The sequence below is a fragment of the Magnolia sinica genome, chromosome 3, assembly GCF_029962835.1.
Source record: "Magnolia sinica isolate HGM2019 chromosome 3, MsV1, whole genome shotgun sequence".
Classification (NCBI taxonomy): domain Eukaryota; kingdom Viridiplantae; phylum Streptophyta; class Magnoliopsida; order Magnoliales; family Magnoliaceae; genus Magnolia; species Magnolia sinica.
In genome coordinates, this window is record NC_080575.1 from 67,328,101 (window position 1) to 67,353,137 (window position 25,037).

At 37.5% G+C, this 25,037-nt stretch overlaps 1 protein-coding gene across 7 annotated transcripts; it reads left to right on the forward strand.

The window, feature by feature from the left end:
* LOC131239999 (protein ROOT INITIATION DEFECTIVE 3-like) lies at positions 1-24,558 on the forward strand. Of its 7 annotated transcripts, none has more exons than XR_009168549.1 (9): positions 1-288; positions 5,248-5,361; positions 8,773-8,906; positions 8,984-9,188; positions 10,634-10,836; positions 17,824-17,951; positions 18,874-19,162; positions 22,671-22,810; positions 23,123-24,558. XR_009168549.1 is itself a non-coding variant. In XM_058237983.1 (9 exons), exons 1-9 carry the CDS (start codon positions 55-57, stop codon positions 23,157-23,159), a joined length of 1,422 nt encoding a protein of 473 aa, XP_058093966.1. In that variant the 5' UTR covers positions 4-54; the 3' UTR covers positions 23,160-24,554. The 7 variants fall into 7 exon arrangements, 6 of the variants coding, with proteins under 6 accessions (XP_058093969.1, XP_058093965.1, XP_058093966.1 ...); XM_058237983.1 differs by having other exon boundaries at positions 4-288; positions 18,874-19,100; positions 23,123-24,554; XM_058237986.1 differs by lacking the exon at positions 23,123-24,558 and having other exon boundaries at positions 2-288; positions 22,671-22,833.
* Positions 24,559-25,037: the final 479 nt, after the last annotated feature.

The following is a 25,037-nucleotide window of genomic DNA, read 5'->3' on the forward strand; positions in this document are numbered from 1 at the left end:
GATACCATCATAAGATGACATGCAGTAGCTGTGTGTTTGTGAGAGGTGAGGGAAATGGCGGAAATGGATGGGAGAGGTGAAGCCATAGTAGCTTGCAGTGACAAGCACACGAGTGCAGGCATATGCATATGGGATGTAGAGACTGGAGAGGATATCATGCACATCCCCACATGTGCATCCTCATCCCATGGCCTTCTTTCCTTGACTAACCACTTCCTTGTTGCTTCTCAGCTCCAAAAGCATGGTTCTTATGGTGGTGGTGCCATCTTCATCTGGCCCTTGAATAAGGTCTCCACTTCTCTCTTCTTCTTTTCTTTCTTGGGTTTCCTTTTTTTTTTTTTTTTCCACTAATCATTGTTAGTAGAAGTCATGTATTGTTAGTAGAAGTCATGTTACCATGTGGCACTTTTCATGGTGGTTTTTACATTTTAACCACTTGGACCTCCTTTTTTTTTGTTGAGATTTAGGTGTTTTTCTTGATTTTTTGTAGGTAATGTGGGTGGTTGAATTGTTGTGTGATATGGGTAATTTGTTTTAGGAGGAAATGATCACCCACAATCCATTGCATTTGGGTTTCAAATGGAGCCAATCTTAAGTGTGAACGTGTTGCGTCGGTCATCCGAGACGTTCATAAGGTGGGTCGCTCCATGAAGGTTATCTGCTGTGGAAATCAGTCCGGTTGACGATGCACATATGTTGAATTAGACTGTTGGAAGGTCTAATTTAAACCATCCATTGCTTTTGTATAGTGTGGCCCGGTTGATGAGTTGACCGGCCTGATTTTTCACCAGGTGATCTTGCATGTGACATGTTGGAACATGAGCTTGGTTGCATGTGAAAGTTGGAATGCAATGAGTTCAAATATCAATTTGAGAAAAGCAGGGACTCATAAGATGCATGAAGATCAAAGACCAAGGGTTCTTAAAGAAAGACCCAGAGATTGGGTAGAGATGATTGAAGGCTTGCGTATGAGGATGGTACTAAGAGTAGCCTTAGGCCCTTGAAGGGTTAACAAGGCATGTTTGTTACTTTAGAGTTCAGGCAAGAGAAATAAAGGTGCGATGTCCAAAAATGATATACCAATAGTTGTTTGGAAGATACTACACAAAATTGGATTAGTCGTCTGATATGTTTCTTCAATAAATTTTTACAGTCCAGTACAGTACGTTCACATAGCATTGTATTGCTATATAAATTGATCACAATACTTCCCAATGTTATTGCTTTTAGTATGATATTGAATTCCATTAAAACTATCCAAGGAATGTACACTCTGTATTTGTATTGGAATGTATCAACAATACAAACGATACCTCTTGATATATTCCTGTATTGCACTAAAGATTTTAAATTTATTTGATGAATTTAGTGTGACAATATTCACAATAGTACCTTCCAATATTTTCGATCTTGGAGAAAGAAAATGACATGAGTTGAAGAGAAGCATTGTGATGTATATTACTAGAATATAGGAGAGAGGAGATGGGCAAAGTTATGGCAATGGTTGAGGGGATAAACTCATATGAGTCACATTTTGAAACTTCGGGAGACTGTTGTGGAGCTAAGTCTAAGGAAAGAAACAAGTATGTTTGAGAATCAAATTTCACTTCCACCAGTAGGCCATCGATATTCGTCTATATTGGAGTTACAATGGTGATCTATGCAATCATCATGTAAGTTGTTGTGTTACTTCAGTGCATTGATGTAAGTCGATCCTTGCCCCAGTTTTGTCATGACTGACAAATTGAAAGCTTATGGAGGAAGGACGAGGGGGTGTGAATGTGATTCATGCTATAGAAGAAATGCAGTGATCAAAGAGGAATTGATATTAGAGAAGCTGACATTGGAAGATCAATATCTTTTTGGGCAATTCCAAGATTCTGTTCCTGATGAGTTGTCAAGTGAACTCCCCCAGGGAAGGTGTTACATGCATCTGTGCACATGTATGCACAGAGAGAATATGGCATAGATTTCATTCCTGGGGTTACTTTACTGATTCACACTTTGATCTCATTCTTGATCATACTGATTCACACTTTGATCTCGTCCTTGATCAAAAAAGAAAAAAGAAAAAGAAAAAAAAAAGGTCACTTTTTGTGAAGCAACTTTCTGCAGAGGTCTGGTTAAAAAGAACAACAGAAAATGTTCGGTTTCATTATGGAGTCCAAGAAATATATACTGGAGAATGAGATGGGCCTTCATCATCAATTATCAAAGAAGAAAAGAGAATGAATTAAAGTGGAGTCATGGAAATGAGTAGGCTGGCAATGGGTCTGTTTCACTTGCAGGCCAACAAACTGTCTAAGTAGAAAAATAACTTCAATTGTAAGTAGCAAAATAACTTCAACTATCTATCTTTATGCTTCTCCATCAATTGTCTAGGTAGAAAAATAGCTTCAATTAATCTCTCTAGCATGAAGCTAAAATGATTTTCATATATCCTTTTTTCTTATTTAAATCTTTGAAAAATAACTTCACTTGTTGATCTTCCAAGTATTGTTCTTTCCATTTTTGAATCCTCCTCCTCAATGACTTGCGATTTAGGGACTTCAAAATTAAGATTTTCTTCTCATGTCGCCACACTCATGCATTTCCTACACATGGGTTGGACTTTTCATGGCCCGGTTGCTCACACTTGAAGCAATCGAAGTTGTTACCTGTATTTTGTGTTTTTTGATTCAGTGGATTTGATGATGATCTAATCGAGTGGTCGCCAGTCACCACTACTTGAGCTGGTGGTTGCATGAACTCCTTGGGTCATGCCGCCCCTGTTATGAAATCTGCTCTTTTACAGATACACCTAAATTAATTGGTTATGGGGCTGCCTTATCAAAATTCACTGTTCTCGCAGCAGTATAGTTGAGTCTCAATTTTTGTCACCAATTTTACCACGTCTGTAACTGTCCGGATTTACTGCAGGGATACCTGATCTTGGATTGGCAACCTCAAACCACCTCCAAATCCAGTGACCAGTTAGGAATAGGTCTCTACAAAATACGTTGGGATGGTGATGGAATTCTTTTGCGTACTCTTTGATGTCTGCCACCTTGTCAGCATGGTTGATTTTAGTGGAACAAAATCTGTTTGTAATCAGTAGGAATAAATTTTTTCTGGAGATCTTCATGCAATACCAGGTTTCCATCTTCTGTTTTTCTGGCTGCAGATGTTGCATCTAGAGTTGCGCCCATCATGCTAATGTGTATCCTTTGAATTTGATCACCACCACCAATATCAGCTTCTGATCATCTCGAATTACAATATAGTCAAAGAACCTCTCTACTGCTGCCTTCCAAATAAAAGAATTCCATTATGTGAACTTGCCCATTGAATTTGGGCACATTCATTTTGATTCAGAATTCTCGACACGACATGCTTTGTGCTTGCCGTCACCTCCTCATGGATGACCATGCCGCTGAGATCCAATTTCCTCATCATTTGACTCGCCAAGCATTGTTCCCTGACATAGAGGCTGATGGGGTGGGCCATGGTTCGCAATATGCTCAATGAGACCATGCAAACTTATCATGCTCCAACTAGTTCTGAATCTCATTGGCAAACCATTTAAGCTATTTAAAATCTGTTCTTGTCATTTACTGCGCTATAATATTCCCACAATCACTGTCTCGGGGTTGATTTACTCTTCCACCTTGATTGTCCATCGGATCATTGTAGAAATCTAACCTATTTGAGTTGGATTAAATTTTACCATTGTATCTATGTACAGACCTTTTGATTCACTAAAAGCAAATATGGTTGCATCAATATTTGTGTTGCTTCCTTCCCCTCTTTGCGTTTCCTCTGATGAGTGGGGACCAATGCTTTAAATATCGATGATATCGGTCGATATATCCCACAATATATCTTGTATCCCACCTATGCGATACAAAATGCACAGGTAGTGCCGATATATCCCACATGTTCGATCTGGTGAGCATTTTCAATTTCTGATCTTTTTTTTTTTTTTTGAAATTATGTTAAATCAGTGTCAAATGGTTACAAATCCTTTGGTTCTTCATGTTTTGCATGAAAAATCATGGAATTGGAGCTTTGATTACGATATCCATTGGTTCTTTATGGTCTCCATTTTTTTCTCGAAATTTTCCTTCAACCACCTATCAATTGTGACTAATTTCAAAGTATTTAGGAGTACTTGATGAAATGATTATCACATACACTCTAATTTCAAATTTTGAATGTAGACAGTCCAATTTGGAGAAAATTTGAAATTTCCCCAATTTCTCATAAATTTCTTGCAATATTGCCCTCCAAACATGAAATTAAGCATGTATGAGGGCTGATCTACTGATTTGTCAAGGCCTTGTCAATTTTTGGAAAATTAAAATTAAATTTTAATAAAAAAAATTATTAAAATATTAATTTTTTTTTTTTCAAAATTTCCCTTCAACCACCGTCAATTTAAACTAATTTTGAAGTATTTAGGAGCATTTGATGAAATAATCATCACATATACTATAAACGTTATACATTCAATTTGAATATAGTTACATTAGTTCAGTAAGACAACTTGTAGCTTAGGGCCCTATACAAAGGAAATTTATTTTGTGCACTTCTTTTTTACATGTTATGATTTAAAATTATGTATTAAGGTATTTTTTACCAATCTCTGAAGTTTTCTTGAAAAATTCAACTATTTTTTCTAATGTTTCCCCATGTTTCCCAAAAAGTGCGATAAATTACCTGATACAAACGATATATCCCGTGCGATAACCGATATGTATCTGTATCTCAAGGATGCGATATGTAACGTGATACCGATATTTCGAACATTGGTGGGGACCACGCAGTCCAATAACAGTGTCATAAGCCATGTGCAACTAGCAATCCTCTTATCATTATCTTCATGCTTATTTCTAGATTTAATCCCCAGTTCTCCTTTATTTTTGGGTGGGAATTGATACTAAAGTGTAAGAAACTGAAATTTTTGAGTTGCAATTTGACTAAGGGACACCCTCTTCGTCTTATCTAAATGTCGTTCCTTAAGTTGGGTTGGTTTCTTTTTTCCTTTTGTGTTTATGATCATGGATTGAGTTTTTAGAATGGTTCTATTCTATTGTACTGAGATGTTGAATTTTGTTTGTTGCTTTCTTGCTCTTTTTGTTCTTAGCTGAATATGGCACTTGTTTTATGTTTTATCTTCTAGAGTGGATTATGTCTGATCAATTGATAGCTTCATTTTTTCTTGGTATTGTACCAATCCCTTTGTATATGTAATATTCTTTTGGTCAGCCTCAAGCATTGCTCAGAAGCTATCCAATAGAGCCTATTGGACCAATTTCCTGCACCAGGGATGGATTATTTCTTTTTGGAGGAGCTCCTTCCGGGAATGTGTATGTTTGGGATGTAAGTATCCTCTACTTAGTTTCTTAGCATGTTATGGCTACTGAGATGCATTCACCTAATATTGCATTTGCCGCATGCAATGCTTTTTGTAAAAGAACTGGATACAACTGGATAAATAAGTGTGGACATTAGGTCTTCTATCAATGCATTCTTTTCTTTGATCAAGTTTCCTGTCATTGATAATATTGTCATGTTAGTGTAAGTTTGTGCAAGTTCTTCATGTCCTGCAATTATGTTTTGTTCTTCCGTAAGCTTCTATCTGGTGTTACAAATATTGCTGAAAATTTGAAAATACTGCAATAAAGCTATAGACTATATCATTGTGATATTTTTTCAAAATCTTGGAAAATTTTAAAATATAACGTTTTTGTTGAAATAATATTGCAATAGTAACTTGAAAAATGGTAAAAACATTAGTATTTTATGTCCCTCTTTTGTTGACCCAAATTGATCCTTCTTTAGATTGATAAACTCCGAAGAGAGTTCTAATGGCAGGGTGGCTCTCCTATTATGAGATTTCCTTTGCTAAACCAGAAGGAGGTCTGCTATCCTTATCAGAAGGGGGTGTAGGTATTAAGTGCCTAGATCTTGTTAACTTTGCCCTGTAGGGCAAATGGGTTTGGCTGTTTGGTTTAAAGGAATCTAGTTTGTGGAGATCCATTGTTGTTGCTAAATATGTTTTCCCTCGGGCTAGTGGACTCAGGATTCATCCCTTGTATCAGGTTTCCTTCCTTTGGAAGGCTATTGCTTGTGTTATCGTCAAGGTTTTTGAAGGCTTGAGCTTTTCTGTTGGAGATGGGCTGGAGTTAGATTTTGGGAGGACATTTGGTATGGAGATTCTTCCCTCCGATTGTCCTTCCCGTCTCTGACTAATCACTGCCCTGTGGGGGATTTCTCTTTCGCCAACTGCTTCTTTGGCGATGGTGTTGGAGGTGTTTGGACCCCTCCTTGTCATCGAAATTTATTGGATTATGAGATAGAAGACTTGGTCAACCTACTTTCCTCTTTGCAGGCATTCGGGCTTTCTCCCTGAGTTAAAGATTTTCCATTTTGGATATATGCCGAATCGAGAGCCTTTGTGGTCTTTCTATGGTTTCCTCTCCCAGCCTGAGAATTCTAGATGTGGCATTCACAGGGGTCCTATTTGGTTGTATGGAGCTCCTAAAATTGCTGCTTTTGCATGGTTTGCTGGTAGGAACTGTATTCTCACGATCCACAGTCTTCACAAAAGAGGCCTCATCCTTCCTAATGCTTTTCCTTTGTGCTTCAACGAAGCGGAGTTCGTTGATCACCTTTTCCTCCTTTGCCTATTCTCTTCAGCAATTTGGTCTGATATTTTAAGCCCATTCCGATGTATCGTGGGTTATGTCTTAATCTTTTATCAGCCTCTTCCATTCCTGGCACACAAGCGGAGGTTGGTAGCTTGGTAAAGCTAGATGGAGGATCACCTTCTTAGTTGCTCTTTGGGCCATTTGGGGTAAAAGAAACAGTTTCTCAATAAGAGTGCTTCCGTTGTTGCGGCAGTCAGTTGGGTTTTGTTGTATATTAGTGATTGGGTCTCTTCAGGTTTGCCGGTTTGGTTGGGGTAGGTCAGCCTCAGGGGGTGGGGTGGGGGGGTGGGCGGGTGTTGGCCTTACTAAATTGCTTCATCTTTCAAAAAAAAAAAGGATTTTGTTATATAAATACATATATTTAAAATTTAAATAATCTGATAATTTACAATAAATATTTTTATTTTCGGTGAGATTTCCCGATAATATCCCCAATAAAAACCACAAAGTTTGAAAATCTCCCTAGAAATTTCCGGGCCAAGAAATTGCTAGGAGCAAGATTTTTCATTGTGATTCTAAGTAGTTGAGGTTAGATATACTAAAATCCATCATCTTGGGCATGGTTTGAATATTTTTATGTATAAATTAGCCTCGGATGTTGGGAATGTGCAAGTCAGCAGCTTTGAGTGTTACAAGTTACAACGGTATCTAGCTATATATTTAAGTGCTGTTGGTACAGCTAGCCTTTTTGTGTATTGTCTAAGGCACCATTTGGAGAGGATTTATGGCATGCGCCTATTTAAATGGCATCCACAAGGTGCTTTCTTTGGAAAGTTTGTAAACCATTCCACATTAAGAGGAACGGAGAAAGTCCATAAAACTGGCTTGAAATGGCAAGTGACCGGTAAGAAAAGAGCAGAATGGCCATTTGGCCCAATGATCATTCCACTCGGTGCAAATTTAATAACAGCCAACACAGCCTAGGGGTAGTTTGGCACCTTGGATTTGGATTTTAACTTCAGAATCAAATCCAGGATTTTCAGTCCCTGACATTTTCATTCTATCAGTTTTTTGGCAGACTGGATTTTCAATCCCTTGCAATCCGGAAACTGTGTTTGGTGACCTGAATTTTCAACTTGCATTTGAAGAAAGGCCACTTCATAGGGAGGAGAGCAGTTATGGCAATTGGAGAGATTGAAAGTCCTGGATTTTGCAACCCACCTTCTAGAGAAGAAAAAAAGGAGGTTCTCTTTTGAGGATCTGCAATCTTAGGTGGATTTCAAATCCACTAAATTCCAGTGTGCCAAACATGACTTGGATTCAGGATCCAGGATTGAAAATCCTAACTACACAAAATCAATGCTCCCAAACGATCCATAAGTCTATTCCAATGTTACCTCAGAACTGACTACCCTAGGAGTGGTTGACACTACATTACCTGGGAATGGCATGGGTACTTCATGAACATGGCATTTATGCGTAGAATTTGGTGTTAGATATTGGTGAGACACCCATCGTGGATGTGTGGCTAACAGTGTCCATGTAAAAGATATTCATTTCTTGGTTGAACTTGCCTTCCTATTCCGGGAGTTCAGGCAAAACACAAGGAACAACATCAACAGTACCATTCTGTATGGATTGCTGGTCTCGTCTTTTCTTGTTATGTTAATACACTGTTCTCATTGGATGCTTTCTCGTATCCGCCTTTGTTATTTTTTCAAGGCTTTGCTTTTTAAGTGCTCCAGGTGAATTTGATCTACTAGGCATGCTTTTGGATGTTCCCTGGTTACTGTAAAATAGTAGATGTTGTGTTCTTAGCATCCTTCCATTCATACATTCATAGGTTCATTTCATTGTAAGGTTCCTTCTCAGAATAATGAGAACTTTCAGCAGTCCAAGCCATTTAAGTTCTGGTGGCATACACATTACATAGGCACATGTTCATCCATGTGTGTGAATGGTACACATGCATACGTATATGCAAGAGTATAAACATGAAATCGTGCTTGCATGTGTGCATGTTATGCTTCTGTGCTCCATTTAAATGAATGTATGTTCAATGAATGAAATCAGTTGAATTACTGCTGAAGTGCTATTGGTTTTCCATTGTAGTCTCTGATTCTTATGAGTTCATTTGTAGGTTTCAAGTGGAAGACTGCTCAAGAACTGGCGTGCACATCACAAATCTATGAGCTGTCTTGCCCTTTCTGATGATGACTCTTTTCTCATTTCTGGGGCTGATGATGGTGGGATCTGTGTTTGGACATTGATAAGGTAACTGAATGTTCAGCATTTGATATGTTGATATATCATACTTCAGCAGTCTGTCGACTCCATACATTGTCACCCAGAAACAATTTGATTCTCTTTAATATGATTTGCTGCTCTGATCGATCCGATGGAAGTGTGCTAGATATGGCAGATTCTCAAATACGTGGAAGCTTGCCTTCTTTTCACTGTTGGTTGGAGCATGGAGCCTCTATAACTGGTCTGTTGTTGACATCTGGCAGTTCAAGTTCAGTACTGATATCTAGCTCCTTGGATGGCACATGCAAGGTTTGTCAACCAAGTCCTGTAGTTTATATTGCTTAAAATAATCTGTTGGCTTGTCAGCCTGAATATGAATGAGGCTATAGCTTATTCCAAAAGTGTAATGCGCTTATCCTTAATAGTATGTTTGGGTACTGGCCTGAAACTAGTGGGACCGATGCTTTCACTACCAAATCGGTGGTGGTGGGACGTCTCAGTGTGGAAAAATGCCTTTCTCGGATTCAAATCCAGAAAAGGTTTCCAGCCCCCAAACATCAGTGAAATGGATGCTTCTCTGTTTCAGTGTGGATATCCTATTCCTATCTGAAGCTGATTTCGTGGACAGCCAAATACACTTTAATTCTGGCCAGCATAAGAAGTCTGAAACTCAACCCATTTTGCAACTTTTTTCATTTCCAAATCTTGATACTCTTAAGTATGCTCAATCACTATAACAGAAGTTAGCTTTGGTTTTACTAAATACACATGCTTTCCAAAATTTCTGCTTCCTGAATTTTTGAGAATCACTGTTTTTCATCTCCTGCAATGTCAATTTTCTCCTTCTCTTGCTCCAACTTCACACAACTGGTTTCAAAACCATAAAAATATAGAAGTGCTCATTGGTGCTCATGAATGTTGTAGTACCATATTGGCTTGGTATACATAGTGTTGGAGTGCTTAGTTTCTTCTTAATGCTATGCCCGAGTTTGTGAAGCATTTAAAAAAAAGAAAAAGTGGGTATGTGGTGTGTGGGGAAAAGAACATGTTTTTACTCACTTATCCATGGGAATGTAATTTCAACTTATCTATACTATATATACCCTGAGTAGTTTTAGGCATTTTGAGGGGTGTTAGCAAGTAGTTTTTGGGTGTGGATGGCCCTTCAACTGAGGGTACTTTCGTCTTTTCAATTCATTGATGAGAGTAGCCAGCTCCAGCTTCTCTTCCTCTTTGCACATAGCCTACACGTTAGCATGGGATGAGGGATGGTACATCTATTGCGCCAGCTATTGTTAGGATGTCATCCCAAAAAAGATGCGATCTAAAGCTTGAGAGGGCCACAATATTGGAAAAAGTGGGAATGGATCACAATTGTCAAAAACCCATCTCTCTCTCTCTCTCTCTCTCTCTCTCTCTCTCTCTCTCTGCATATAGCTCACATTGTGTGTAGCCACATCCTTTTCCCTCCCTCTCTCTCTCTCTCTCTGTTTTTCTCTCCATATGAATTTCATGTGCCATACCCTAGTTTTTATAAATAACCAAGTTCGAAAGTTTCCTTGTGAAGTATGTATCTAGATTGTTGTGGGTGTGTTTTTGTTTCTTAACCTTTTAGCATTCTAAAAATTTCCATGAAAGAGTATATTTCCTTTTCTTTTGATGTCTTCTATGGATCAGGTTGAAAGTTTTTTTCTTTTTAAAGTTGTTTAGGTATACATTATTCTTATTATATGGATTGGACTTGTTATTTGTAGGTTTGGGACCTGGCCATAGGAAGGCTGCTGCAAACTCACACCTTTTCATTAGCTGTGACTGCAATTGTTCTTGATCCCACAGAGCAGTTTTTGTTTTGTGGAAGTGCCGATGGAAGGATATTTGTCAATGCACTTGATATCGGACTGCAAGAAAATCCTCCCATTGTTTCAGAGGATCACTCGACAGTTCTCAGTGGACACAAGTAATGTATGAACTCTCGTTTTTTTTTCTTTTCAAACAAATATTGTATTTGTTAGAAAAAAGAAAGTTTATGAAATCTATTACAAAAAGATTAAAATGGCCAACTTTTAAATACATTCAATAACATAGGAGATCAGTTTTATTCAAATGATTTGAGATTGAGGAATTATATGAACCTTGATACGAGAATATCGTGATCCCTGCATCAATGTGGTACAGACCATTGAGATGATGTCCTATAGTTGCACAAAGCAGAAGCGAAGCACAACAGATTCAGGTGTGGGAGTGGGGATATGTCTCTTTCAAAATGTATACTAGTATAAACAAATAGGAAGCAGGAGTCGGAGCGAGATTCTGAATCGGGGATTTGAAGTGGAGCGGCACCTAGTTAGAATGATTGTGCAACTAAGGATGGGCCCAACATGGATAGATCATAGACCATGCGCTAGTTATCTAATATTTGGTCTTTTTCTTATAGTCAATGTTAACCAAGGTGTCCCATATCGGTATCGGTTGGCGTAACGGTGACCTCCAAAACCAATACGGATACGGGGGCGTAACGGTGATACGGGGGCGTAACGGCCCGTAACGGCGCAAAAATTTTTTTTTGCCAAAAAAATATGAAAAAATATAAATTAAATCCGGAATATTCTAAGCATTCCAAATATGCATTCATTTATAAATTGGAACATGTTTATGGTTGTGTAACGGTCCACTCTTTAGTGAGCAGTTGTATCGGACTGTCTGATGAATTTATGAACCAGATAACCTGAATTTGACTACAAAATTCACATATTTAATTTTCTAACTATCTACTATCAATGATAGATATTTTAGAATGAATGTAATATGAAAATATCTTACATTTAGGTGTTTGCAATTATTTTTGAGGGCCAAAATTCATGCATAAATAGAAAAAAAATATAAAATGGCACCCCAAATATGTAAAATGCACATTAACATGTTCTACTATGATTAACACATCATATGGCATCATTAAAACAGCAAAAGAATCATTAAAAAATGATTTTTCGAATTTTCAAAAAAAGGGCTGAAATAAATGCGTAAATAGAAAAAAATAAAAAAAATATATAAAATGGCACCCCAAATATGTAAAATGCACATTAACATGTTCTACTATGATTAACACATCATATGGCATCATTAAAACAGCAAAAGAATCATTAAAAAATGATTTTTCGAATTTTCAAAAAAAGGGCCGAAATAAATGCGTAAATAGAAAAAAATATTAAAAAAATATAAAATGGCACCCCAAATCTGTAAAATGCATATTAACATGTTCTACTATGATTAACACATCATATGGCATCATTAAAACAGCAAAAGAATCATTAAAAATGATTTTTCGAATTTTCAAAAAAGGGCCAAAATAAATGCTTAAATAGAAAAAAATATATAAAATATATAAAATGGAACCCCAAATCTGTAAAATGCACATTAACATGTTCTACTATGATTAACACATCATATGACATCATTAAAACAGAAAAAGAATCATTTAAAAATGGTTTTTCGAATTTTCAAAAAAAGGGCCAAAATAAATGCGTAAATAGAAAAAAATATTAAAAAAATATAAAATGGCACCCCAAATCTGTAAAATGCACATTAACATGTTCTACTATGATTAATACATCAAATGGCATGATTAAAATAGCAAAACAACCATTAAAAACTGATTTTTCGAATTTTAAAAAAAGGGGCCAAAATTCATGCGTAAATAGAAAAAAATATTAAAAAATTATTAAATGGCACCCCAAATCTGTAAAAGGCACATTAACATGTTCTACTATGATTAACACATCATATGACATGATTAAAACAGCAAAATATATTAAAAAAAGTATAAATACCTATTTTTGACGAATTTCTGAAAAATGGCCCACCGAGCTTGGATTCAAAAAAATCTATAATATAATGTGTTTTTCTATCAAATACCTAGCTAAGGTTGGTCGAAATTAGTAGTAGAAGGAGTTAGAAACAGTTTGGAAGCAAGAGGTTTCAAAAAAACAGCAAAAACAGAGCTTAAAAAAAAAAAAAAAAAGTTACCATTTCGGGCCCATTACTGGCCCGTAACGGCCCGTTACGGCCCGTTACGCCCGTATCGGTCCCGTATCGGCCGATACGGGTACAAAAAATCGAATCGGCCGTTTCGGCCCCGAAACGGGTAACGGTTCGCACCGTTACCGTTACGTATCGGCTGATACGGCCGATACGTAACCGATTTGGCATACCATGATGTTAACCTTTGCTGCATTTTCTTCTAGACCACCTATTTTAGACCAACAATAGAACGGTTGGGATTGTTCAATCAGGAGGATTTTAAGAACAACAATGTGAGCCTTTTCTCTATTTCCAGGGTGGGCATGAGACCAACGGTCTGGATCACTGATCTGTGGGCCTCACTCTTCCAACTTCAAGGCTCAAGGATCCTGTGCATATCCCCACCTGGAGGATGATATGATTCCTCTTTAAGATTAAACATATGCTATAACGGTTAATACCAAATGCTTTAAACTAAAATCAAAATGCAAATCTTGAATTGAAGATAATGATCCTTTGAAACAGTAGAGAATTCTCTTTTGAAATATCTAGACATTGGCAATCTTGCAGATTCAACTAGGGCTGCTTGCTATTCTCATGTTTCTAAACATAAGCCCACATTAATAGTTGGCATCCTTTATTTTACAAACAAGTTAGGGCTTAAGTTGGGTTGTCTCTCTTGACCTGTAACTTTCTCCTACTGATTTGATTCAATGAGTCATGCTTTCTTGTTCAAGATGGAGATGTCAAATGACTCGTTCCACGTCATGAGTTTGTGATCAAACCAATCTTGAATTGAATTGTAAGTTGTTTAACTCATTGTCATCATCCTAGCCTTAAACCTAGCAATCTAGGGTTGTCTTTTAAATGTTAGACTGACAAAAGTTTTACAATTGGCTGCCCACACAACCTTCTATTTTTACATGGGCTCAAACCGCCCATGGCAAAGGATCACTATAAATTGTATAACTGAGGTCCCTAAATTCGTAGTAATCTATATTAGCAATGGTAATTCACAATTCCCTCAAACCATTGCTTAAAGAAATCACTTTGTGTGTGTAGAATACTCCAATGGTAGAAGTACCACCATAAGTGGTTGTGGTACAAAAGGGGCACAACTAAAAAATAGGTGAATCCAATCATCCGGCCATGGGCAACCTTGTTAGGTGGGTAAGATGCCGCCATACACACACCATAGTGGCTACATTGTCCTCTGCGGTGTGGCCCATTTGATGGTTGGATTGGCATGACTTTTGATCCTGGTGCACCTCATGCCAGAGTGCCCCTATTGGATGGGTTCGGTGTCATACATACATCACATGGGTCCACAATAGGCCTCTACCACTATAGTTATTGGTGGTACCAGTGTTTAAAATATGTGTCGTGTTACGTATTGCACCCTTGGAATATAGATATGTATCGATTATCGCATGGGATATATCGGTTGTTGGAAACATGGGGAAACATTAGGAAACTAGTCAAAATTTTCAATGAAACTTCAGTAATTGTTAAAAACGACATCAATACACATACTAATGCAGGGGCATTTTCACACTGGGCTCGAGTGGGGTCACCTATGGGATGCAAGGGCATACTCGGGGTGGGTGACCCATGTGATTTGGGGCCCACGGGAGAGGTCTCGTGTTCGAGACTTCCTCACCAGGGGTGATTAAATGCGCATTTCACACCAGGCTCGAGTGGGGTAGCCTGTGAGATGCGGGGACACACTTGAGGTGGGCGGCCCATGTGATTTGGGGCCCACGAAGGGGGTTCGGCCGAGGTCCTAAACCCATGAGATGTGGGGCCTGGGCTATGAGATAAAGGGATTAATTCGCCATACTCTAACAGTTCGAGCTTTTAGAGTAAGTGGTTAATTGTCCTGCATCACATACAAACCAAAACATTACAAAAAATAAGTGGCACCTAATCTATGCGTTGTCCAACTGAATTGATGCAAGTATATTCATATAATTTATAAATGTAACAAGTGTGGAAACACAAGCAATGCATTCAAAAGCAAAAGAAGAATCACTAGATTAGGTTACATATATGTTGCTTTTATGTTTGGACACAAATATTGTAACTGATTTGCGAGAAATTTGGATTTTTTTTTTTTTTTTTCAATTTTCTGCAACTCGGCCCATCTCCTCCAAATCTCGAAATTGAAGCTCCCAATCCATGATTTTTCATGCAAAACATATGGATTTGTAACAATTCAACACTGATTTAACATGACTTTTAGAAAAAAAATGATCGAAAATCTAAAATGCTCACTGGATTAAACATATGGATATATGTCACTACTGAAATATTCCACTACTTGTGTGTTTCGTGTTGCACAGGTGGGATACAAGATATATCGTCATTGTTGTCATGTGCGACTGCATATGTGCTTATCCATATGCCGATCGCATATGCGATTTGGCACATATGCGATTGCATATGTTGCATATGCGATTGAATATGCAATTTATGTGATCACATCCAACAAATGCGATCACATATTGGCCAAAGGTTGGCACATTATTTTTTTTAAAAACAACTTTTTGCTTATAAAATGGCTTCTAAACCTCCCTCATTTGCAATATTCTTACTCCAAAACTCTCTTACTCTCTTCTTCTCTTACATATCTTAATTCCAAGTGGTCTTAATCTCTTTCTTAAATTTTTCAAAAAGAAAAAAGAAAAAAAGTGGTTGCATATGCAACTGTGCGATTGCATATGCGCATATGCATATGCAATCGCACATCATTGCATATGCGATTCGACAACATTGTATATCACGGGATATATAGGCCCGATATCATTGATACTTAAAACATTGGGTGGTACTGGTAATAGTGGAGCATTCTCGTGTGTATGTGTGGGTTTGTATACCTTGGCCAGTGGAACAATGTTGACAAGAATGATTTAACCTTCGTAAAAGGATTTACCTTGAGGGTTTGGCATGGTTCCCAGTCTTCAGCTTGTTAGTTGGTGGACAACTTTTTGCCTAACTGCCATTTAAAAGCCAACTTCAAATTGCTCAGAGAGATTCTAAGATGAAGACAAATGGTGTGTTGTGATGAACAATCCCAAGTGTAGGACTGTGAAGTAATATATTCTTGGTGAGATCGAGGTCAATACATAAGGAATGTGAGAACACAAGTAGAACTAGTCTAAAGTAAAGGTCTAAGATTTAAGAGAATCAAACGGATAAGATAAAGTAAAAACAATAATAACAAAATACTAAGGATTCAGTGATCCACTTTTAGCAATCACGATGTCTAATTCATCGATTCATCTTCTATAACTCAACTAGAATCGAATTTCAATTCGTTCTAATTGGAAGATCAAACAGTTAATCCATTCACAAACACCCAACAAGGTATGATTTCAACTGAATGATTCTTGTTTGAAGTACTCGGTAATCAATTGTAGGGAATTCAAAACATCTACTATGCCCAGAGTCTACGATAGATCAAGGAATTTTACAGATTGGTTTCTTCTCTAAACAAGCTCGGAAATTGCATTTCAAAACATCCAATGTACCCGAAGTTCAAAATGGATCTAGAAATAAACAATCCAAAAGCCTTTAAAGTAAATTCAAATCTAATTCTATTAAATAATCATCATGAAATTCTAAAGTATGAATCAAAACGAATTAAAACATTACAATAAACTAGGAGCTTTTCACCTTAGCCTTAGCTAAGAGATTAGCTAGACATAGCTAACTCTAAAACAAAAGAAAAATAAAAATTACTAGAACCGAAGAAGAAATCGGCGAAGGAAGGCGTTATCGGCGCTCCACCCGAGCCTTCTCTCTCTCTCTCTCTCTCTCTCTCTCTCTCTCTCTCTCTCTCAAAACAACCTAATTTATAGTTTTGGAGATCCAACTTTCGCATCGCTTTGGAAAGTTTGCAAAACTTACGCAATCACTGCCTTCTTCAATAGGTGCTTCGATAGGATTGAGACCTATCGAATGTCTGTCGATGACATTGAAGATCCACTTGATGGATCGAGTAGAAAAACTGAATTTGTCCAGCAATGGATTTTCAAAATCCTATAGTTGTTCGATGGGATCGAAGAAACAATCCAATAACTAATTTGGAAATCTTGGAATTTCTCGATATGTGGCTCGATGGCATCGAACTCCTTCGAAGGCTTGTTGATGGGATTGAAGACCTATCGACAAGTGCTGAACTTCTTCAATTTTCTACTTCACTTTTAATCACTTTTCATCCTTTGGAACTTTGTTTCCTTGGATCTTTAGTACTTGAAATCTTCAACTTCTATCTTAAATTTTCCAATTCTTCATCATGATTTCTTTTGGGCTTAAAATCGTCTCTTTAAGCACGGATTCAACTTAGACTTCAAAATCATCTTGCACGTAGAAAACATTTAATTAGATTAACTTAACACTTAAATGCATGAGAAACTAATGCTTATGAGAGGATAAATATGCAATATTTAGGCGTTAACAAGTTGCATGTGACTTTCACATGCAACCCAACTTATGTGCCAATGTGTTGTTGCCACAAGTATGGGAAATCTAAGCCATACGTGGACCCAACCATGATAGTGACTTAGCACAAAATCAGGTTGGTCGACTTGTCAGACAACCACAAGTTATGAAAACCATCATCAGAATCAAATACACAATTTAAATCAGACCTCTTTCCATGGTCTGATCAAATTGGACAACTGTGGCCTGCCTTATTCTTGGAGTGGCATGACTTTTTCGCCAGGTCATCTTTATGGTGGGTCCCACCTTATGCACAGTTCAGATGTCCTACATGCACAACACATTGGCATGCAAGCTAGGTTGCATGAGAGCTTCTTATGCAACCAGTTTGCGCGAGCATTCCTCGCATGTGTGTACGTACATGCATTTATGTAATATATGTCCATGCTGAGTGGACTGAAATTAATTCCACCGGCTTTTGTAGGGGATCCATCACTGCTTTGTCCTTTACTATAAGTGGACTGTGGCTGATCTCTGCATCAGAGGATTGCACTGCATGCCTTTGGGACGTATCAAATTGGCAGATTACTCGTAGATTCAGCCATAAGAAGGGTATTTCAAAACTCCATTCATGTCCTTCCTTATTCTCTCACTTATTTTTATGATTTCATCAAAGATTATGAGATAGTTCTGGCCTTTTTATTTTGTTATCTTATATCATCATCAGCATCATCTAAGCCTCATCCCAACTTTTTTTTCTCATATCTCTACTATATATAACACCAATAACTTTGGATGTTTCTTCCCTTGCAATTAAATTTCACAACATTGATTAAGAGAGGGTAAGTTCATCATAAAAATGTAGTTACTTGGCAGGGAACGGTTGATATTTTACCACAGATGGGATGGCATAGATTGGACCCATGTCCTTTCACTTCTTTTAATGCATGTACCCACACCTCCTCTCCCCTTCTCTATGTCTAACCACTTCTAACTAAGGAGGCTGCAACAAAGGCTCTATGAGGCCCACCTTGATGAATGTATGATATCCGCTCCTTACATATGTTGCGTTGGCTCATATTAGAACTTGAGTGGGCCACAATAAGGGAAACAGTGAGATGGGCCGCTCACCGTTCCCTTCTTTCTCTCTCTCTCTCTCTCTCTCTTTCTCTGTCTAGCATGCACCTGCCTGTATCCACAACCTTCCCCTCCACCTGTCTCCTCTTCCTTTTCTCTCTTTATCCCCTTTAGCTCAACGTGCATCACACGTGCCATACCCTAGTATTTCATTATCTCACATATTCTTTACTTGGATATCCAAATGATTTTGGTTGTCAAAGATAACTCTCAGCAGTGGAACAATCTCAAATATCTGAGATTCTGTACTCCCTCATAGAATCAATGAAAGAAGTTATAAAAATGGAGCGGTCTGGTCTTGAAATTGCTCAATTGTCGAAGTCTTCCGCATTTGCAGTCTTTGTTGTGTTTTTCACTGCTGACTTCTTCTACACAAAATGTTTTGCTTTCTGAGCAGGACGAATAACGAATCTGGTGGTGATCCCACGGTCATCGCTGTCTGTGATGGAAAACCAGAGAAGTTCCCCTCGGATTCGTGCTTCTCTGTTGGAGAAGGCTCAGATGACCAAAGCATATGAGGGAACAACCACTCTTCTACCCACATACTGTTCACTGGAAGATCATCTTAATGCTACTTGTTTCCGAAGCTCTGATTCACTCAACCAACAGATTTTGGATTTGGAGGTGCTCTTTCTTCCTTCCTTCTATCTATACATAGAGAAATGTGCCAATGCTCTCGGAATACTGTAAGTTAATAGTGCTCCTAGTTGCATCCACTAACTTGGACAGTCCCATAAATGTATCTAAACTGTACCATGCAAAAATAAGACTGATCAGATGATCAAATCCATCCTAGAATCAGCCTTACTTTTTGCAGCCATCCTTTTTCCAACCAATGGATCATGGATGAGATGGTTAGGATTGCTCACCACAAGTGATTGAGAGCTATCAAATAGATGGATCAAATGTTGGTTAGACCTATATTTTGTAAAATGATCTTGACCGTGCATATTATAGGCCATTGATGAGATGGTTAAGATCATCAGGCTGGTTTAATATTTGCATGGTAGCCCGTTAAACATGTTGTTCCCAATGGACAGCATAGATCAATCGGCTGGACTGTTTAAGTGTCTGAATGCAACTATAGTGCTCCTAGCTGCATTAGGGCACTTAGTCCAATCCATTGATCTAGATTGTTCAATTGGTCCAAGGCACATTTTATGGGTTCCCTTAACTAATATGACAAACACTAACCATTTGGTCAATGGCCATAAATATGGACAGTCTAGATTTCTGTATCAATAATGGTGGCCGTAACGGTCACCACCATTACTGATACGGTATCGGCCATAATGGCCGATACGGGGGCGTAATGACCGTTACAACCCCCGCAACGGTTGAAAATTTTCTTTTGCCCGACAAATTTTGAAAAAATTTCTAGAAAATCAAGAATAATGTAAATATTTCAAATATGTATTCATTTTTTGTTTTGAACATGTTTATGGTAGTGTAATGGTCCACTCTTTGGTGAGAGTGTTGTATCGGGCTGTCTAGTGAATTTTTAATATGATTATGTCTCTAATGACTACACATCACAATCAATCATTAGAACTAGAAATCAGAAAAAATGCGTAAATACTACTTTTTCAATTTTTTGAAAAAAAAAGGCCTCGGAGCTTCTATTTGCTCAAATCATTTCAATCTATGGTTTTAATCTTAAAAGCTATAGTAAGATGATCAAAATTTGTTGTAAAATGATCTAGGAGAGTTTTTGGAATGAGAAAAGTGAAAAAAGACAAATGGATTTAAATAGAAAAAAAAGTGACCGTTTTTTTGACCGTTATGGGAGTAATGGTCGTTATGCCCCGTAATGGCCTTTACGGCCATCGTAACGGCTGATATGGTCTCAAAAAACCAACTGCCCTGTTTCACTCTCGTATCGCGTAACGGTCATGGCCATTACTTATACGCATCGGCCTTTACGGGCGTATCGTAATGGATACGAAACACCTTGGTCTAGATCATTTAAAAAAATAGGTCTAAGCAACAATTTGATCCATCAATTTGCTATCTATATCTATATCAATATCTATATCTGTATCATACCATCAGTTATGGTGCTCCTAGTTGCATTGGGACAGTCAGTCCAATTGATTGGTCTAGAATGTTCAATAGGTCCAAGTCACATGTTATGAGCTACCTTTAAAGCATCATATATGACAAACACCAACCATTTCATCAATGGCCATAAATATGGACAGTCAAGATCATTGCAAAAATAAGTCTAAGCAACAATTTCATCCATCTATTGGATACAGATCATTATGGATTGCTTATGATGGTAAAGATTAAAGAATCACTTTTATCAGGTAATCATAGCCGTCCCATCCATGGCTTGGAAAAAAGGATGACTATAGAAAATAAGGCCAAATAAAATATGGATAGTCCATGAAATGCATTCTAAATGTAATGGACAGTTCAGATCGATTGATTGGACTATCCAAGTGAAATGATGGAACCAGGAGCACTGGAGTATTCCTCCTATATCTATATCTATTTCTTTCTATCTAATATCCATATCTATCTAAAACTTACGTTCTCACATCATTAAGGTGTGTTTGGATACATTATTAATTGAATTGCATTTCCTAGTCTAGTGAAGCGGAAATAACTAAATTGTAATTTCCATTATTGGCATCGGTGGGTGGGCATAAAATTTCCCTTCCTTTTTAAAGCTGGAATATAGAAGGACACAACTCAATCCAAGGGTTACTTCCTCATTATAAATAAAAAGATTGCACTAACTTTTGTCATTTCCTCTTCATTAAACTGAAGTTTGCAATTCAATTCATTTGTGCATCCAAACAGAGATTAGGGGTATGTTTGCAGCTGAGACAAAATTAGCTCAACCGTGTTTTGGGGCAGTAAAAAAAGGAAAACACAGCTTAGGGTATGCTTAGGTTTCACAGTTCGCAAGGCAACATGGTGTACTTGTGGCAAATCAATCATGAGTTAGGGTGCAAAAAGAAGGAAATCACTAGCCATCCTGATGCTGTTTTCTTTTTTCTTGCTGTTACAAATGCTGAACTGATTATGCCCTCTCGGGAAATGCCAGTAACCAAAGTTTGGCAGTTTGCCTTAGTTCTACCTATCACCAGTATGACAAATATTGCTGAGATTTCGAAAATGTTGCAATAATATCATGAAAAATACACTGATATTGTCACAAGATTTTTGAAATATTGGCAGAATCCAAAATATCATGTTTTTTTTTTTCAATAATATTATGGTATTAATGGGAAAAATAGTAAAAAACCAAAAGGAAGTTGTTATATAAATATATATTTAAAATTTAAATTGATTTACTAATTAACTAAATATTTTTTCTCAAGAACAAAAATTACAATAAATATTTTTATAAATTTTTTATTTTGGCAATATTTAATATTTCCTGAGAAGAATATCGAAATTCAAATATCTCCTCAGAAATCACAGAGAATGAGATTTGTCACTATGCCTAACACAAGCACATAAGCAGGTGGCACCACAATTTTGGGCTAGTGTTTCTTGACCTGAAATGCATACAAGTCAGTTACCATCCCTATTTAAGTAATATCACATCCAATTAATAGAAATAGTAATGTCAAAATGCTAGACATCATGTTCACATTTCCAAGTTCAAAAAAAAAAAAAAACAACTCATTGATTTTGTAAAAAAGCATACTAATCTGACCATCAACTTGGATAATATTTGGAAACTCTTGAGTTGGATCTTGACATTGAAAGCCCAATCAAACTTTAACTCGTCCGAGTTCTTAGTCAATCACTGAGTTTCTGAACATTGAACCTATCGTGCAAGCTAGGAATCTCAAATGGTTGGCATTTGGCAAGAGCTCACCTTATGCAAGTAGAGTTAGCGTTGCAGTCCATCTCAAGCTTGGGCCATGCTAATGCAAACAATCTTTTTTGTTTCCACATCATAACATCTATATGCTTGTGATCTTTAGAAAGTAAGCATCATGATAGTGTTGAATGAGATAAACGATTTATGGTCGTATTTTAGGAATGAAAATACCATAAAAAAGGTCCAAGTTCAATATTCAACATAAACCATTGGATCAGGTTTTTCTTGAGGGTTGCCTATTAAGAGAAATGGTGAAAATGAAGCTTTTTGCATGCATCTCCTTTGATACACTATGTTTTCTACTTATCCAGAGGAAAGGTGATGAGACATGGTTTCATTTTGTTTTGCAGCAGGGGAGAACGCCGGAGGCAATACAAATGAAGGTGGAGACAAGTGTGGAGAACCGGCTGTGGGCTGTGAGCATGACAAAGCATTTGACAACCATGAACAAACACCTGCGGTCACGGTTGTTGGATCTGATGGAGCGCAGGTTATCTCCTGACTTTGATATCACCATTGAAAAGAGAAAGAGGCCTAAGGTTAACGATCCAGAGGGACGATCAATGTCTCCTGCTTGAGGAAATTTAGCTCATTTACACAAGCTTCCAGACCATGCAAGAAGTAGTAGAAGATGAAGAAACTGCTACTTGAGCTAGTATTTGCATTGAATCCCCCTGTTAAGTAGTCATGCATTATGATAGGAACACTCATTTTCCTGACAAATATGGCACTTTTGATAATTTCTTCACATGTACCTGCAGTAGCATATTCTAATAACGTCTTTTGATTTCACCTGTTTCAGGCTGCACTTTGCTGAAAGTCGGGCGGGTTCAACCTGACCGACCTGTGATTGACCCGACATCGGGTTGGGCTCAGGCATGATGTATTGGGTTTGGTCTTGGGCTTGGGCCCTACAAACACCAACCCAATTAAAATCGATTGGGCCAATCAGAACGATTGCTTTTCACAAGGAAATCCTGGACAATTCACCCATGCCCAAGTCCATGTAAGTTAAGTATAAATCCATCTAAATCAAATTTCCAATTCAATCCAAACCAACTCAGAGCCTAATTTGAACCATACAAACTCCAAAACAAAGCAAAATTAGTCACTTGACAAAAAGGAAAATCCAAAATCTGCCCTCATCTTCTTGCTTCTGAAAGTTGCGACAAATCGGTCAGGTGCCAGAATCTGGTTAAAGATTAGGCTGATGAAGACGACATTATAATATCATATCTTCAGTTTTTTGAATTTTCTATTATTTCTCCCCTTTACATAAGCCATCTTAAAAGCCTTATATATATAAAAACATCTTTAAAGTAAAACTACTTTACATTTTCACCCATGAACTTCACCTAAATTATTCTTAAGCCTACTTTCTAAACCCCAAATGAAAATGTGCTAAGCATCCAGGAGCTTCTAAGAGTTAATCACAACAAATCATATGATATTTTATCCATCACCTGCTCACCAATAACTAAAATGTCCTCATCCTTGACTGTAAATTCTCTACTTTAATTTTAAAGACACTAACAAGCGTTGGTAGAAGGAAGCCTTGAAAATAGGGTGAGTCCCCCCTCATTCTAAGGGCCTGCCATCCCAAGTTCTAGGTAAAGAAGCCTTGAAAAGTAAGGTGAGAGTCTATCATCTCTCAAGGTCCTTCCACTAGCGGTTATTCCAAATTCCATGTGAGGAAGCCTTGAAGAGTAGGGTAAGAGCCTCCCCTTTCTCTAGGGTCTTTTCCTCTCCCAAACTCTGTGTTAGAGGGTCAAGGAATGCTAGCATTCTTTATTTCCTGCTCACATACCTGATCAGAGTTGTAAGTGCTAAAATGTTTGAGCACACTTTAGTTGTCAAATTTCGTAAAGCTAAAATAACTTGACAATGGATTTTCAAGACTGGTCCTCAATCAAGAGAAGATCAAGCTCAAGATCAAGAAAAGATCAAGCTGAAGATCAAAAGAAGATTAACATCAAGACTGGTACATTCTCAAGAGAAGATCAAGCTAAAGATTAACTGATGTTCAAGAATAGATCAAGCTCAAAAGTCAAGATGAAGTCCGTTACCGAGTTTAAGTCAAAGAAGTTTAGATATTTGATATATCTTAGGTAGTATAAAACCCTAGAAAGACCTTATGACTAAGTGCTTTAAAAAATGCTTAAAATTGAATTTTTATGCTTATTTTGCTTGGAATTTGGCTAGCATAACTTTTGGTTCGGCTAGCCTATGTTTTCTCGGTCAGCCCGAACTTCAAGTCGAAGCAACAACTAATTTTGGTTGCGAATTCGGCTAGCTCGAACTTGAAATTCGGCTAGCACAAGAATCTTTAGGTTAAATTCTAGCAACTTCAACATTTCGAATTCGCAGGAATTTGGCTAGCCGAAGGTCAAATTTGGTTAGCCGAACTAGGTTGTTCGACCAGTCGATTTTTTGATAAATCTTATCCCGTACGATCCAAAATCCGTTGAACTAAATCCGGTCTGCTCAGGTTAGTCAAAGACTGCCTCAGGCTAGTCGAAGATTTAACTTCTTTGCCTATAAATTGAGTTTTTCTCTTAATCTGAAATATCCAAGTTAATTATCAAAATCCTTCTATAAGAGAGAGAGAAGCTTAAGTTATTAGTAAGCTACATGAATGGTATTTATAAATTTAATTTATAACTTTTTGTTTAATTCTCTTAATCTCAAGGTCTTTCTAGTTTGATTCTAAAGAGAGT